The sequence below is a fragment of the Phoxinus phoxinus genome (assembly GCF_949152265.1).
Source record: "Phoxinus phoxinus genome assembly, chromosome: 11".
Taxonomy (NCBI): Eukaryota; Metazoa; Chordata; class Actinopteri; order Cypriniformes; family Leuciscidae; genus Phoxinus; species Phoxinus phoxinus.
Window position 1 is genome coordinate 5,835,464 of NC_136886.1, and position 19,263 is coordinate 5,854,726.

General features: G+C 36.4%; 1 protein-coding gene across 1 annotated transcript; it reads left to right on the forward strand.

Moving 5' to 3' along the window:
- ngfb (nerve growth factor b (beta polypeptide)) lies at nt 1-18,366 on the forward strand. The gene is made up of 3 exons (XM_079627267.1): nt 1-233; nt 15,794-15,906; nt 16,870-18,366. The coding sequence occupies exons 2-3, from the start codon at nt 15,831-15,833 to the stop codon at nt 17,478-17,480; spliced, it is 687 nt and encodes a 228-aa protein (XP_079483393.1). The 5' UTR covers nt 1-233; nt 15,794-15,830; the 3' UTR covers nt 17,481-18,366.
- The last annotated feature ends 897 nt before the right edge of the window (nt 18,367-19,263 follow it).

A 19,263-nucleotide genomic window follows, 5' to 3' on the forward strand; every position in this document is an offset into this window, starting at 1 on the left:
TTCCCCTTCCACAGAGGAGGCACTAAGACAGGGGACTTCTGGCTCTAACTACCACAGCAATCAATTTCTCAACAACAGGAGCTGCTTCGGACTGGATGACAAGAGCATTCTGTTTCCCCAATTCAGGATTAAGCATTGGAGCAAAAGTGGAATATTTAAACATAAATATATAATCAAGGCATCATCTGATTAACTTTCTAAAGCGGGAAAGAGTGAAGAAGAGGAGGAGAGAGGTAGGACAGTTTGACACATGCATGCATATAATACTTTAGAAGTGAAGTTGTGTCCATAAATTGTGAAGTCTTTGTGTCCATAAAAACAACAAAACAAATATTGATTTTTAGTTTAACCGTAGTCCACTTTTAAGCTTTAGACCTGGACTAATTAATTTAACATTCTTGTGCATAATCTTATCTTGTTTTTTATCTAAACTATTCTTCTCTGTACTTTATACAGAACAAGTCCACAATTTTTAAAACCAAAGTGGAAGCATGTAATTGTATGTAGGAGAGTGTATGACAATACCTATAGGATTAGCTTAGTTCACAGTCTTCAGGGGTAACCAACAATCCCATTTGTCCCTTCTTTGGGGGGCTTAACGGGTCTCCCTCCCTTTAAACTTCAGGATCATCAGGTTACCATTGCGATACGGGCCATAGCAGCGCTTTCAGCTGCAGCACACATGCACAAAACCTCTACTCACACATGACTCATATTACCTCAGTCATACACTGGTGAGGTTGTAGCATCAGGTCAGACATACCTTCCATATTTTTCATATCATGGAAGTCTGCACAAACTGTCAGCGCTTGCCTGTTTTTTTTTTTATATATGTAATTTTTTCCTCTGTGTTGTAAGGCAGGCATGACTGTAGCCATCTCAGTTACCAACATCACTCATTACTGATTCATGAGAACCAGTCATTACAAGACATAATATGTGCAGTACAGTACACGCATGGAAGCCATGAAAGACAGCCTTTGACATCAGCATTCTTGTGAAGCAAACTTTAACTTTTCGTAAAGGACAGTGCAACTTATAAATTATCAAGTGTTTACTTACTATTATACTTTTACTATTATACTTCTATTTTGAAGAATACTTCTACTTCTATGTTTTTAAAGGAATGGTGTACACTAAAAATAAATCTGCTGCCTTAAATTTGTAAATATATTCAACATGGATGTTTAAGTCAATTCGACTTAAATTACATTAAACTGAATTTAAAAATGAGTATAATGCCGTTCTCTTGCATTACTTCGGATAATGATGTGCTCAGAAATAATCATGCTTTTTTATACGTATTTCTTCTGGCCAAAGGAATTTTGAATCTGTGCCCAGATGGGAGTATTTCAAAAGCAGAGTGAAGAGTGTGAGTATGGTCTTTAAAAATCGCAATTGCCGTTTTTCTCCCTCCATAAAACGATCAAATAACCCTAGGATGTAAAAAACTATCAAACCAACAGATAAGACTATCGATATACTCAAAGTATGAGGAGCTGTTCATTTCCTTCTTATAGGAAACCACTGAAATGCTATCAGCATACTTTATGAGGGAAAGATTATCATCACCGCACTGTAATTCATTAATGAGAACAGTATTGGAGACAGTACACATCCCTGCGGTACACCAGTATTTAAAACCGAGCCGTCAGACATGATATTATTGATAAAGCTGAGGTCGATCTTTTAAAAAAATCCTTAAAATCATCCAGCTTAAACCTAAATCATAAAGGTGTTTTAAAAGAAGATGAGTTTGGACTTTATTAAAAGCAGATGAGGAATCCATGAAGAGAAAATCTCTCCTGAAAATCTGTCTTTATTTATTAACCCATTCATCATTCCAAACTCTTAATAACTTTTCTATCTTCTGTGGAATGCAAAAGTAACTTTGTATTGTGTTTGTAATGAATGGGAACTGAAGTACGGTGGCCGAGAGAGCTCAACGCGCAGCAATTGAAGAAAACACATGGAAAAATATATTTTGTAAAAACATCACAAAGATGTTTTCTTAATATGCGGGTGTATTTTTTTTTCTGTTTGCATGTGTTTTGCACAGTTGCAGCGTGTTGAGCTCTCTCGGCCACCAACCATACTGGAGTTTTCTAGCTTCAAGAAGGAAAAGCACCATCAAATAATCATAAACAGACAGAAATTTCAGCCATTATTGACTTGAAGGATTTGACATTTTTGTCATTCTCACAGAAAGCTATCATATGACTTCAGAAGACTTTTTAGTTGCGCACGAGTCATGCAGTATGGACCACTTTATAATTTTTAGGTTTGGAAATGGCACTAGAGTAATTGTCATTTTTGTGTAAACTATCCCTCTCTAAACTAACTTGCATTTCATGCTGTTTAACCAGATGTTTATTCGGGTCAATTGCCACATAGCAAGCCAGGTTCATGGACTCTGATGTTCTCCAGACACCTGACACACTTTTAGCTTCATACTTTGAACACAACAGGTTGTCTTCTGCCCTTTAATGAAGATCCAATTTCTTGTTCCATTTCTCTTTTAGAAAGGACAGTGTTTGGGTAGAAGAAGCTGGTCCTCTCAAAGCCAAGTGATCTGTACTATTGGCTTATACTCAAGGCTTTTTAAGGCTACTAGGCCACAGACACAAGTTTTGGGAGTGAGAATAATAAAAAAAAGTAAATTGTTCTGTGTGTGTACAAAATACAGGTGTTACATCTTGTATTTGAGATGGCTGAAGTCGTGATAACCATAGAAACAGTTTGGCGTCTCAAGGTTGTAAACAAGAACTTGGATGTCAACTAAAATGTTTGTTGTGAGCTATTTTGAAGCAATATTAGCTGAATAACAGACACTAGCGTTAAAAGAAATAATACTTTTATTTAACGAGAAAGCATTAAATTGATGAAACGTGACGGTAAAGACTTTTACATTGTTACAAACATTTTCCATGTCAAATAGATGATGTTCTTCTGAACTTTCTATTCATCAAAGGCCCTGTTTACACCTGGTATTAAGATGCGTTTTGGTCGATCGGATCTCCAGTAGACGAGGGAGACACATTCCCGTTTACACCTGGTGTTTTAATACATCTCCTTTGTCCACTTTCAACCACTTCTGATTTCTTTAAAGGGTCTAATTTCTTTATTTTTTGTCTTCAAACCAAACTTGGGTCTTCAGCCAACAAAGTTCCTTTTTTTACGGATTAAGTCAGTAGGCGGAGAGTAGGGGGTCTTGGACACGTTCGACCACATGAGTGTTTACACTACGAAGGCAATCCAGTCGAATGCGTTTTCGACTACCTCTGGAAGTGGTCGAAAGTGGACAAGCTCAAACGTTTGAGACCCCATTTGCATTTAGCATCGTCCACTTGTGAACCGATCGACCAAAACACATCTTAATACCAGGTGCAAACAGGGCCAAAGAATCTTGAAAAAAATGTATCATAGTCTCCACAAAGAAATTAAGCAGCACAACTCTGAAGAAATGTTTCTTAAGCACCAAATCAGCATATAAGAAGGATTTCTGAAGGAACATGTGACACTGAAGACCTATAAATTCAGCTTTGCCATTACAGTAAACCAGCCTGTTCTCACGTAAATGCGTCTCTAAAGCACGCAGTGTTTATCGTGCAATATATACGCAAAAATTAGTTTTTACTTGATACACAGTTTTCGTATGCATTTGAAACGCACTTCATTGCGTGTAATACACACGCACCCCACACCACTAATTCTACCCAAACGTATGATACACACCACTACTAAACCTACCCTAACCAACCCATGCATATCCTATGCACGTAAAAACTCATTTTCGCATATTAATTACACGATAAACACACTGCATGCTATAGAGACGCATTTATTGTGATCGGGTTGAGTAAAAAGTTATATTTTAAGTTCACAATATTACAGTTTTTACTGTAAATCCAACCTTGGTGAGCATGCGAGACATCTTTTAAAAACATAAAATCTTAACGATCACACATTTCGGACTGAATGGTATTCTTAAATTATTATCAAACTGGTTTTTAACATAAATTTGAATAATCCAAGATGTACATGTGATTATTTTTTCATAGCATTGCACCACAGACAAGCTGTCACATAGACGGTGGTGTTACTTTTCAGAACCGAATAGGGTGTACAATGAGTTTTTTAGCTTTGTGAATAGTCGAACTCTGTGTAGTACAGAGAGAGATTGAATACTCCAGAGAGGAGTGACAACCGTAATTAGCTGCAGTGTCTATGTGGACGTTGTAAAATCAAAAGCTGCTTCCCAACCTCTGTCCGTATGCTTTGAAATGTTTATTGGGAACCGTCAGGTACTTTAAAATTGGCTGTAACTTTCAGATTTCAACATCTGCCAACACGTTCTTGCAACAGGAAAAAATTTCCATTTGGCCTGAAATTCAAGAACTGAACAAAAGGAAAAACTTGACTTGCCGTCTTGCCATAGACCCTCACAAGACACCATTCTCTTTGGGATTTAAGTCCACCTGCACTCTTTCCCACAAGCGTCTGGGGCTTTCAGAGGGGTTTATGGTGTCAGCCTTGAGGGGGTTATTGGTGATGACCCTGGGGCTTCCTCCTTTGAGCCAGGGATTACCTGAAGAATAACAAGAGAAATGGGGCAAAAAAAATCTGCAGCTCTGTGAAAGCAAATACCCCGAGATCGAGAGGTGAAGGGGAACTGAGAGGTGATAATCAGAGCTCAGACTAAATAGAAATTAACAGCTGGATTTGCAGTCGAAATGGTTTCAAGAGGTGTTTGAAACAAGGACTGAAGGGGCACAGAAAGGGAAAAAAACTTTGTTTACCGTATAATAAATTTCAAGCATGTGCTAAATGGGACTCATGTGTGTTCTTATGAGTTATCAGCATGGTGGAGTGGAACAGGCAAGGGTAATTTCTGTCTTTCTTCCCTTTGAAGAACAGCGACTGAGCTTTAAAGTGTCCTAACACGTGGTTTCAATTCAAAGGCACTCCAATAAATATCACTCTAAATGTATGCCGTCAGTCCCTGTACAGTTCTAAATCGGATTTTGTATGTAAACTATCCAGCATATTTACCATTTCTCCTCCACAGATACAGGTGTTCGCCCGTGAAATATTCTCTGACACATCCTTTTATGCCGTGCTCTGTAAACTATTGAAACATGTCTGTCGGAGGCCTTTTTCTCAGGCCTGGACCACCGCCAGCCTCGTTCGCTCTTTTCAACCTGGCTTCAGGGAGCTGTGTGTTTAAGGACTTGAACTTCTAATTCCCCTGCAGTTTAGCTTTCAAACCTGACATAACAAGCTCTTACTGTAGTTGCTATAATTTGGTTGTCATGTCTTGCTCGGTGTTAATGATGTCAGTGGAATGCACCTGCAGGGAAAGAATTAAATCTGCACCATTATATCTGAAGAAGACAAACAAGTCACTCCTAGTACTGGTGGACAAATCAGTAACTTCACAGAAAAAAAAAAAAATGAGTTTTTTTTTAATGAAATTATTTATTTTATTCAGCAAAATACATTAAATTGATCATAAGTGGCAGCAAAGACTAAAATATACAGTATATATATATATATATAAAATGCTGTCAAATTGATTAATCACGATTAATCACATCTAACAAAAGTTTGAATATACTGTATGTGTTTGTGTTCGTGTGCACACACATATGTATATATATAGTCATGTTTGCATGTATGTACTATATATGTATATATATATATATATATATATATATATATATACACACATATATTTTCTATTTACTAAATTTTATGTCAGACGCGATTAATCACGATTAATCGATTCAGCACCGTTAAACATAAATATATAAATATATATTTTTTTTCTTTCATTTTTTATGTTTAAAAGTAGAAAACTGTTATTTTAAATAGTAATAATTCACAATAACAATATTGTTATAATATTTCACAATATTACAGTTTTTAATCAGATAAATGCAGCCTTGGTGAGCAGAAGAGACTTCTTTCAAAAACATTAAAACATCTTACCAACCCCAAATTTTTGTACAGTAGTGTACAGTATAACAATTATATTTTTTGTATAATCTAGTGAATTAAATGCTTTACAGATAAAATCTGGTTTATTTTAAACTTGATGGACACAAACCAAAATATTAAGTATGAATTCCTTTTCCTTTTTTTTCTTTTTTTTTGTGGCTTTCACCTGCAAACAATGTAAAGCTGTCCTGAACACTTATATCTTCACAGTAGGGGCCAATTTTGTTTGTATTTATAATAATATAGTATTGAAATAAACTTCAGACTGCACGCAGCTTGAGTACATGAACTAAAGATTTCACTCAAGTTGTTAAAAGCTTTTGCACTTTTGAACCCTACTGTATTGGAGTATAAACATTTTTACAGTCACAAGTGTATACTGTCATGCTGCCCAGCCCTCGTTTCTACTTTAAGGGTCAATTTTGTGGCGTATACAGTAATTTGATCAGACTCTTCTTTGCAGGTAGCTGTTTAATGGTTGTAAATCAGTATTTTATGAGGGTTAACGATTATCCCAGCTCTCAACAAGATAAGTATGTTGTTAATTACAGGAAAACAGTGTTCACACACCCTCTTGCACACTTCTATTATAAAGTCTTTCACTTTGGGGTTTTTTAACGTTCATATGAACTGGTCTTTTATTTCCTGCATGCTTCTAAGGTGCTGTAAACCACTTTCTTGGAACGCTAAGAATAAAATGGCCCTATTATCTGAGAAATCACATTGGTCTTTGTGATGAAAAAGAGTCTTGTGGTGCCATCGACCAATCAATGTTGGCATGACATCATTTCCTGTGCCTCCATAGTGTGATTAGCCACATGGCATTTAGCCCATAAGCAAAGATGGCAGATTTTCAATCACGTATACTTCCAGGGGTGCATGCTGCAGCTGAGCCATTGAGATGAATGGGATTGCTAACAAATAGCTTTCATCCAGTTTGCTGACATGTCTGTGGACAGAGGGAACGTGGTTGAAGCAAGATGACGGAAGTTAGCAAGACAGCTGAAATCGCTTACAGCACCTTTTAAGCCCTGTTTATTTTACTTGTGGAAGAATGATCTTTTCCAACGTGACAATTTATTTTCGCCATCCTAACATTGGAACAATTTTCAATATTTAGAGCGGCTGAGGACAGTTGTATACATCCACCATGAAGCACAGTGTAAATCAGAACATCTGTGGGAAATGTGATGTGAAAAAAACAACAAGAGCAGGGATTCATTTGTTATAGGACCACTAACCACGCAGCCTCAGGCTCAGGGTTTGTGGGCCGCAAAGCAAAGGCTGTTTGATTGTGACAGATTCTCAACATCCTTGCCCCTTCATTTATTTCCAAATGAGTTTTTGCTTGTGTCTTGTTGATTGATGATATAATTCACTCTTTTGTCAGCTGCGTAGCAGCCATTATAACCCTTATATAGAAATGACTAAATTTGCTCCCCTCATTTTTTCGAAGATAATAATTATAATAATTAATTTTTTCCCTGTCTGTCCAATGTGAAGAAACCATCCTGAGCTGTGATGTTGAAGGCAGCATATAAATCTATGTTATAAATATGCATTTCATACATAGGCCTACACACATATATAGGCTACATTATGTAATTTTTATATATTATATATATAAAATATGTAATTTTTATATATTTATTATATATAATAAAAATTACATTATACTAGGGGTTGAATGTGCAGCGTTATTCAATGTGTTGAAGTAATTTCCACTGAAACAGGAAGACAGAGTGGGACATATCGATCAGCTCCTCCCCCTTTTTTAAAATAGCCAATAACATTTAGTTTATATCACAGCTCGGCCAAAGCCGTTGAGCTCGGTAAAGCCACAGTTTCCTCCTAATCTCTTCCATATCGCTTTAAAATATAGCATTCTGTGCAGACTTCAAATGGGCCCGATAGGTTTTGTGGTCTGCGCCGACTCACACATATGATCCGCTCTGTGCTATCGTGTCTCTGGACCGGAGCAGACTGTGTGTGTGCGCTGTGGCGGTTCTAGCTACTAAGCTAGAACTTTTCAGTTTCAAATCTATTTTATTGATAAATCACAGAACAGTGTTGACAATACATTTCAGCGCTACTGAATGTTTCTGTGCACACGATGTCCACTACTTTCTGTGTGTGTGTGCGGCACGCAGAACGTATTAGTTTAGAGCGGCGATTAACGGCAATAAGCTGTTTAAAACATGCATTCACCCAATTTTGAGCACCTGAATGGTAATCAAACATATCTTGTGAAGCGCTCTCGGAGTATGCATGTATTTGTCATTTTAACTGTTGGAAACAGAGCGTAAAAGTAGACGTAAAATATTTCTTATCCCGTTGCGCCCTCTATAGGCCATGATCAGCGACTAGTCGATGTCCAGTATTATTGTTATGATTAGGAGTAGTAGTATTGAACATTTCTCACTTTTAAGAGCCCTCAATAAAAACATCTATAACATAATGAAATGTTTTCAACTATTGGATAATTGTTGTTAACCATTAAATGATGTGGTCTTACACAAGAGATAATACAGAGATCTTGTGTAGTTCACATGCAGTGGCCGCCGCGACCAGTGACTTTGTCTGTTTCTACGGTACATCACTAGTGTAGCCGTAAACAAGTCCGAGGCCAAATCTCACAAATCCCGAAGACCAAAGGTATCAAGTCTGCATGCCAGAAGAGTTGCTCTTACTCTAAAGAAACATCATGCACAAGTGCAGTCCGTCTGTACTCTGTCACGGTAGATACCAAACATGGTTTAAAGCGAGTGATGAGACTGTCCAGGTGAAACCCGTGAGCTGCGGCAGTTTCTTTAAATACCTTTCGTGTCTGTGTTCTCCAGCCATAGAGTGAGCTGTTTTCGTGACTGCAAGGGTTAGAATGTCCAAGTGTTTATTTCAGGACCATTAACAATTCATTCCTAACTATTTCTGATGTCATTTCGCTCTTTTACTGGCATCCAGGGCCTTATTCAGACTTGCTTGTGAAGTCGCTCCTCACCTGCCAAAAGTTTTGAAACAATGTAAATACTGTATGTCTTTTGTACTGGCAAAGGTCTTCTGTGCTGTTTTCAAAGATGAGACACTGAACTATTTGTGCTAAAGCATTCAGATTCAGAAAATGCAATCATCAGTGTATTTGTGCATTCATTTGAAAGTTGCTTCAGATAAAAGAATAAGTAATGTGGAGTCTTGCATTTTGCATGGCTTTAACAGATGGACTTTGTAATGTGTATTATACCAACTGGAACATTGTTCCCTAATAGATTATAACTTAATTAGGTCCTGTATATGTTCACACGGGCCTTGAAATAGTTGTTAAATCTGCTACTCTGAGGGAAATATTTCAGCTTATTCCTAAACCTACCAAGACCTCCTGGTTCTGGTCAAAAGATCCAGCACATCTGTTTTAGATTGAAATAGCCTGACAGAAGCGGTCAGATTTAGGTATCTTTGTCTTCATGCCTGCAATTTCCCCACAGTTACTCAATACCATAATATAGTAATTGGCGAGCTTACACCTCCACACAGAGAAACAGGAAGGGTGTCGAAAAAATAGGACAGTTGGTCTAAATTGCCTGCTATTATGCTTTTTAAGGCAGCTTCCGCAAAATAACGTCCAGAGGGCAAACGAGACAAAATCTCGGCCTCTGGATTCCAAGCAAGCCAGAGCTAGCCAGCAGCACGCAATCCTACTCAAGCATTTGCTTGGCCTGGAGCATCAATTCACTGCATTTATTATTTTGATCAGCTTTTGTTTGTTGTTCTCCCTTTTTCTCAATTGTAGTTGTTGGTTAAGTAGCTGACTGTCAGTTTGTGCAAGCAAATTAACTAAAACAACATGATTTATAAAACTTAAGACATTTGTGAAATATTTGAATGGATTCCCAGACCAAAGCATTTTTTATGGTGCTAGTTGTTTTTTACATGATTCCTTATGAGATATATTTGTTCTATTCCATTATTGGTGGCTCCTTACAAACCAGAAACCATATGATAAAAATGTATAGAAACATAACATATATATATATATATATATATATATATATATATATATATATATATATATATATATATATATACATATATATATATATATATGACCATCATGCATCAGAATTTGTCTAATGTTAAGTATCTGATGGAGACAAACGTTTGAATACTATGGTAGGCGAAATCCAAAAAACTAAAATAATTTAGTTATTTAGGTTTTTTTTAAATAGTCATATTGTTCTTCATTAAATGTGACCCTGGACCACAAAACCAGTCACATGGGTAAACATTTTTTAATTTATTATTTATACATAATATGAATACATAATATGAAAGCTGAATAAATAAGCTTTCCATTGGTTTGTTAAGATATTTTACATATATTACAATATTTGGCCGAGATGAAAATCTGGAATCTGAGGGTGCCAAAAAAACGAAACATTGAGAAAATCTCCTTTAAAGTTGTCCATGTTCGCGATTGTGCTGCATTCACTCACAAAAATAAATGTTTTGTGGTATTAATTTACAAAATATATTCATGAAACGGGATCTTTACTTAATATCCTAATGATTTTTGACATAAAAGAAAAGTCGATAATTTTGACCCATACAATTTGTTGGCTATTGCCACAAATATACCCGTGTGACTTGTGACTGGTTTTGTGATCCAGGGTCATTATACAGTCAGTGATTCCAAACGCCCTTTAAAAAAATATTTTATGTAGTGAAATGATTTTGGATAATCTTTTACTTGGAAAGTGCAAATCGTTCACAGTGTTCACAGTAAAAAACTATACTATAACGATAATAGTGTCCACGCCAATGCACGATATTGTTCTGTTTATTCTGCTGCTTTAAATGCTCGAACTCTTTAAAGCAGGATGGATTCTGATTGGCTGTCAATGTTTAAAAATCGTTCTGAAAGTGATTCCAGCGTTTCGTTCCTCTCCTCTGTGCCGTTAACGTTATAGTTGTGATGTGGACTCTGCTGATCTTTCATATTGACAACGATTTTTGGAACTATATATTTATCGTTATCGTTATAGTTATTGTCCTTGGTGTGAACGGGTCTTTATACAGGCAAACTTGTCCAGAATAGCTTGTTGTCTGTCCTATGTGCATGTAATTCAACATTCGAGCATAGTTGTGTAAATACATTTAGTCTGCCTCTCTGTACGGCATTAAAAAGTCACTCAGTATTTGTTGCTTAGATGTGGCTTCAATGCAGAGTAAAAATCAGCAATGCCGCCATAACTCATAACTCATAACTCAGCGAGGGGCCCCCGCACAGGACTGTCCCAAACGCCCGTGCTTATTGTTGTCCAAGTAAATGATGTAACTTCTGTTTCTCATTGAGGGAATTTGTTGAGATTGTTAAATTACACAGCTGCTGGTTCAGAGAAGTGCAGAAGAGATCTGGCTTTATGCTTAGGAGATGTGAGATGTATTTTACATTGATGTCTTCACATTTCAACACGGCTATTTCTCTGGTGGGAAAAATCAGCCTGTTTTCTTTAGTCTGAAAGCAAAGTTGAGTCTCAGCAGTGTTTCTGTCAAGGAAACAAAAGATTCTCATTATGTGACGCGTTTGAACTGTTTACTGTTCACCCACATGTTACTTTTATACACACTGAAAACATATCTGCTATGACTAACATCTTTATAGATGTCATTTGCTACTGAATATCTGTTCTGTGTTGTTTTAAAATGGTTTATACTTTTACTGTAGGCATTTATACATTTAGATATATTTCTGTGGAACTGCTCTTATCTTAATTTTGAACCTTAACTGGGTTAAAGGGTTAAGAGTAACTGGATTAAGATGAACTGGGGACGATGATGATGGCAGAGAGAGTTTGGGGTCAGATGAGGGACTTCAGGCCAGTGCTGTGTTCACACTATATCTTTACTCAAAGAAAAGTCAGTAAAAATAGAGCACAATATGGTGTTATTATGAATTAATTTTCCATATTGATTATTCAGTTTTTTTTTTTTTTTACCCCTATTTTGAATTACGCATTACATTGTGTTTTGGGTTAAAGGAAATGTCTGTAAACTTAACTGATAATGTCATGGCAGAAAATGACCTGCATTTTTTTCAGTTTTTCTACATTTATTTTTCTTACAGCATTCATTGTGTTTTATGCAAACATGCACGTTTAGTTTACTGTGGTGTATTAAATGTGTGTTGTTGCAATTGAACGTCACCACAGTAACGTTATCTAGTGGGCTGACATAGATTAGGTTCTGTCTAAATGATTTGTGATAGTCTTGGAAGCATCATAGCATTGGTAGAAAGTTATAAACAAATGAGTAATGGTTTGGAACGTATGTTGCAGAAAAAAATGCATTTATAAATTACAGCTGTATTACATTACAGCCAGTAATGCAATATCATTTTCATTATATAATTTAAATTCCAGTATATAATAAATTAATAAAATATACTATACATTTATATTTAATTTTAAATACGTTGTTGTAAATAGTTTGTTATTATTCAATGCAAAATAGACATTTATTGTTTGAACTATAATGTCTGTATATATATATATATATATATATATATAATTTTAAATAATAAATTCATTAATGATTATGCTACTGTAATTATTGGTTTGGATCTGTAATATTTTTACACATTTTTTAAAGAAGTTTCTAATGCTCACCCAGGCTGTATTTATCTAATAAAATGTAATTACAATTTTAAAATGTAATTTATTCCTGTGATGCCAAGCTGAATTTTCAGCATCATTACTCCAGTCTTCAGTGTCACATGATCCTTCAGAAATCATTCTGTGCTGATTTGCTGCTCAAGAAACATTTCATCAGGAATGTTGATCTCGCTTTTGATTCGTCTCTCTCCATTTTATTCTCTGAAGCTTGTAGAAACTTGATTTTTGCCATTTCTGTTCATGCAAAGAGACAAAATGTAAGAGTTTTAGGCGGTCCTGGGAGAGGCTCGAGCAACTGTCTGATACAATAGCCTGAACCTTACACTGTGTGACACACACACACACACACACACACACACACACACACACACACACACACACACACACACACACACACACACACACACACACACACACACACACACACACACACACACACACACACACACACACACACACACACACACACACACACACACACACACACACACCCTCTGGCTACTCCTGTCCACACAGGACGAGCAGGTGCTTCATCTTGATCATGTCGGTCTACTGGGTGGCTCTTTCCAGAACACTACATACATTAGTGTGTGTACTTCAGGAATAATGAAATAAATGACAGATTCTTTTCATCCTTTTTGGATATACTTATCCTAAAATATAATTAGGTGGGTAACTAATTTCCATCATGATAAATGTGTCCGTTTCAGTGATGTCACACTTCATCATCATGGGCCTCAGTGGCCAACTGGTGTCCGAAATGAATATAGTCATGGCTGCATTCATACAGTGAAGACCTAAATATTACACCATCACTCTATATATGACAATAACTAGTTTTTTTGCATATTTGGCTTTATAAAAGCACACTTCTCGTGAATGTATATTGGTGTTATACTCATCATAGTTTAGTACTTAGGGTTAGGGCTTTGATCATGTTTTTTACATGTAAAAATCATACATGTGTTTATGGTTTTTGAAATGAGATCTGGATTTATTATCTTGGTATAATTGCCAACAGCACGTGTGAAGGTACAACAGTGTCCAGTTCTATATCCAGAGCTGATTATAATTCCCCCATCTGGTTTCATCATCGTCTGGTGTCAATAACATCAGCAATAATTCTTTTACACCCTCTCTTAACAGAGCTCATCCAGCCAGCCATCTGGATGTGTGTATGAGAGTGTGTTTGTGTTCATTATGTCCTTGGTTGGTTTTATTAACAACCATAAATTTGTCACTGAAACATTGATAAATGATGCTGGCAATGAAATACTGTACTTAAATCATTATTTTTATTCACTGTCTGACTTTTGTGCAAGCAATAACTGCCTTTAGATAAATGTTCTTTATCCTAACATATTTCCCCCTGCAACTATACAACTCATTGTACTAATACTGCCGTAAGATTTATGATTTCCCTCTGGCAAGGGATAAAACAAGAAGAAAATATTATGGAATTACATAGAAGCAAGGACCCGAGCTATATCTAGAAACCAGAAAACAATAGAGACTAGGGCTCTGTTTGAGGAACAACCCACAAAAGCCAAGTATTCACTTCCTTTTTCTTTAGAATATGTAAACATTTTACAATTTTCGTTGTAACAATTTTTTTTAATATTTATTAGCTATATAATAAGGTTATATATATAAAAATGTATATGTAATGTTATATATTATAAAAAATAATTAATTTGTGATAAATTTGTAAAATTTAAAATAAGTACAATATGTAATGTGATATATTTATTTATTAATTTGTAATAAAATTGTAAAATATATAAAAAATATATAAAATATGTTATTGTAAAATATGGTAAAATATTTTACTTGATTTGTATATATATATATATACACACACACACACACACACACACACACACACACACACACACACACACACATACACACACACACACACACACACACACACACACACACACACACACACACACACACAATATACCATATTACTTTAGTTTGTTTGGCATTTGAACCAATGTTTTTCATCTGGGTATTTTTCATACTTTTATTGAATAGAAGTTTCATCTGCCTAGCTTCTCTTTTGATGGTCCGAACATGCCCGCCGTTTCACCTCATCGTAAAACCATGATGATTCTCATTTTATGTAATGTTATGTGACAGCTTCTAGTGAACCTATCTAGCACACGTCTTCAGTGTGCACTAAAGCGGATGCTGCCTGTGTGCATGGACTAGGCCTACTAGTCCGCACAGCACAAAGCCATGCTTCATCCTCGAGCTCTGCCACACATGAGTGCTTAGAGAAAGCTTGCCCTCCAGCCGCCGGAATCCATAGCCCTGTGGAGGCTGGAGATAAGGCCGTGCGTATGTGCGCTTGGGAAGGGCTCGCGTTACACGCTGAAACTCATGCCACCCAGGAACTGTTACCATATGAAAGCAGACTGTTTTGAAAGGAGAGTACCGCCTGGCTCGGCTCTTTGTGTCAGCGTGATAACACCGGCTGTGCCAGACGGAACGTGTTAAATTGTCTCTATCGCAGCTAATGAGTTTGAGGTCAGTGGCTGAGGATTTCTTAGACAAGCCACACAGAAAGGCTGTGCGATCCAAAGCAATTTGCTGGAGGTTTGTGTATGTTGTGGCAGGCGGATGGTTTGGGTGCGGGGCGTTAGTTGATGTGTGTCACATTTGGGGTTTTGGTCTGTCTTGTTTGTCTGCGTGTGTCACGCTTGAACAGTAATTTGACAGTGATTACTACATCACTCACAGAAGATGTTTTCATTGACTGAACTTGGCCTATGATTGTGTCTGAAATGTGCCTTTTCTCCCAGCATTTCACCAGTGGAAGGAATGTATTTGGACAGATGAGGTGTTTCTCCCTGTAGGAAAGAAATAAGTCATTGGAGATCTCTTTAATGTAGAAATGTTTCTGCTTGACAGCAGTGAGACGTCATTGAGAGCAAGTTTAGATTTTTGTCTTCAGGAAAAAGGCTTAATCCGTTGAACTGGTGAATCATATTTGTAAATCTGCTCAACTGATTCACTAGAATGAATCGGGCTTTCCAATGCGGCATGAGCATTATGTATTCAGTGAATGGTAATTATATAAAATTATAGCTTGCTTCCTTCTTTTTTCTACCTCTTTGCAGAGGAGCTGGAAGCAGAAGATGCCACGCTGGTCGATACATGTACCATGAGGAGCACAGGAGATCTACGCTAAAGACAGACAGGAGAAAACAGTTCACCTGGATACATTTCACAGGTAAACATTATTTTTTTCAAGTAGGCTACATGAATACTTGTATCATATTTTCAATTGAAAAAAAAATCCATGTAAGCAAAAGCTATGCCATGGTAGTTTACAGAGGTTCATTCAGGCTGTGTTGAAACACACGAGGCATTTCTACTCCTTGAATATAATGTCAATTATATCTCAGATTCAATTTAAAAAATACCAAAAAGTCTTTTGGAGAGTAGTTTGGACATGGTAACATGGTACCATTATGTTTTTTTGGACATGTACCATATTAATAATAAAGTATTCTTTGAGGTATCATGAATATTCTGTGGTTTAATCAATATGATATCATCAGTTCTGTCACAATATCCAGTTTAGGAGACTATAAAATATTCTTAGACATTTTTATTAAAAGGTTTATTACATAGGATAATGGATTCTTGAAACTGATTAAACTAAACAGATTTTCAGCTGCAGAGCTAAAAAATATTTTATGAATATTTCACTGTTATTTTATTATTTAAATATATGACCATCAGTTCAATAAATATGCCATATTTTCGATATATGAATTGGCCAGTATTAAAAGTAGATCATTTTTTTTAGCTATAGACAGTACACTTGTCTATACAGTATAAAACAAAAACGGTTATCCATCTACTTGAACTTTTTCACTACTTTGAAAATAAGAATTGCCTTAAAAAAAGAAAGTCTCACAAATATTTCAGCATGTAAAATACAAGATTTGGAGCTTTATTGTGAAGCTGTTTGTGGAACAATACCGTTTAAAATCTAAAAATATCAGCCATCATGAGTTTATCTACCATTCTTTAGCGGCCAGAATATAATTATTGGATACCTAAATCAGCTAAAGCATCTGGGCATCACAATGCAGAAGAAAATCTGAAGAAATGTGGCATCATATTTGTGTGTGCTACTGGTTTTCTGTGTGATCAAACCTAACATATATAATGAATCTGTGCTCAGGTCACGTTGAGCCCATGCGGTGGTCTATGCTTGCCCTGCTGCTCTTGTCCTGCAGCCAGATGTTTGCCCAGCGCCCAGGTGACATCTGCCTACAAAACAACCACCACGGACAAGATGCCACAGCCATCCCTGTGCCAACCGTGGATCCCAAACTCTTCAACAAGAGACGGTACCGCTCGCCCCGCGTACTTTTCAGCGAACACCCCCCCGACTCGGAGCCCACTGGGCACCGGATGAGGAGCAGGACGAAGAGGAAAGCAGGACCGCCTCAACACCGCGGCGTTTACTCCGTCTGTGAGAGCGTCAGCACTTGGGAGGGGAACAAAACCAAAGCTACGGACATCTCAGGCAACGAGGTCATCGTCTTGCCTGACGTCATCATCAACAGCTCCAAGAAAAAGCAGTACTTTTTTGAGACGACCTGCAGCAGCGGGCGGACCGGAGGTTCTGGGTGTTTGGGGATCGACGCGCGCCATTGGAACTCATACTGTACCAATTCGCACACGTTCGTGCGAGCGCTGACTTCATCCAAGAACCTGGTGGCGTGGAGACTCATAAGGATCAATGTAGCTTGTGTGTGTGTGCTGAGCCGAAAGTCTTGGAGACAATGACAAACTGGCTGCTTTTGAATACACCAGCAAAAGCCTTATGATATCAAACTTGATATTCCAAATTCCTCCATGGGATGGTGGACATTTTAGTTGTGCAAACCATTAATGATAACTTGTGACATAAAATATACCGTCTAAGGAGGATATTGTCAATGGAACGAGTTGGACTTCAGAGTTTGTGTTTTCAGTTCTTTTTTATGCATTTCTGTCTTTTTAATTCCAATAATTGTTTTCTTTTGCAGCAGTAGGCCTACCTGAACATGTACATACATTGTTGTGTGTGGTAATTGTTATTTATTAAACTGCAGCATTATTGTCAAGTTTATTGTGGGTCCTTAGTGTGCATATCAGGACATGGATCATTTTTAAAGTAAAATTCTGGGTTAAATTCAACTTAAAATTAAAATTGTCATGATTTACTCTTACTTGAAAACTTCAGTACATTCATTGTAATTGCATTGACATTTTGTCCTGTTTTTGTTCTGTGGAAGAAAAAAGCCATACAGGTTTGGAACGACATGAGAGCGAGTAAATGATGACAGAATTTTCATTTTTGGATGAACTTTTTGTTAACAAAAGTGAACCCGATTTCTTCCTAATACATGTTCCTTTGATTATAGATTGGTGCACATTTTTCCACAGAGAAAAAAATGACTGAATTACTTTAATTTTTGGCCCCTCCAACCACATATTTTCACAGACAACTTGCCAGTCAATTTCCAATAGTTCAAAAAGTCTTGGGCCCAGTTGCAAGAAGTGTATTGTCAAGGGTTTTCCTAATTTAAGGGATTTCTTGCAACCAACTGCTGGCCTACATTTAGTTTTTGTTGAATATCTTGACTCCATAATTCGTCACCTTATCAAATTAAAATGGTTTGGAAATGGTAAAAAAAAAAATCTGTTTCATGTTGACTTAAGCTTTTTTGACAGCATTGGTTACCACAGAAAATTATTTCACATTAACAAAATGTGTCTTCTATGATACACTTACTGAAGCCTAGTAGATAAGCATGCTTAAAGGGACAGTTCACCCAAAATATGGGAATTCAGTCATTATTTATTCACCCTTTTATTTGATTTTTTAATAATTTAATAATTTTTTTTAACTTTTATTTTTAAGACCCCATTTGACTAATTGTCATATTTTCCAAGTGTTCTGAGGGCATATGATAGGGTTTGTTGAAAAAACAAACCGAAATTGAATTTATTATTTAGCGAAAATCCTATACAATTATTTTGATTGTATAATCATAACACTTTAACATTACATGTTAGCATGACACTGGTTTGATAGATTTGCTTATCACCCAGCTAAAAAAAAGTTGAGTTTTTTTTTTTTTGGTAACACTTTTTTTTTAGCCTACCATATTTTACAACTTTCTTACCATATAATAACAGTAAATGATGCATAATTACGTACATGTTTACGTACACAATTAGTAAGTACATGTTGTTCATTATTATTACTCAGTGCCTAAATATATAATTACACTGTAACAATGACACCTTAAAATAAAGTGTAACCCTTTATTTTAAGATGTAACGTAGTTACATCAAATAAGTACTGACTGAGTAATTAACCATGTACTTACTATAGAGTTATGGTTATGGTTTGGTTTAGAGTAGTAATTATGCATAATTTACTGTTACTATAGTAAGTACATGTAGTAACATGTAACTACGTCACATTAAAATTAAGTGTTACAAAAGTTAAACCCAGTTAAACCTGCATTTGGTATTTGTGCAAGAATAATGGACATGGAAAGAAACCAGTAGGAAATGA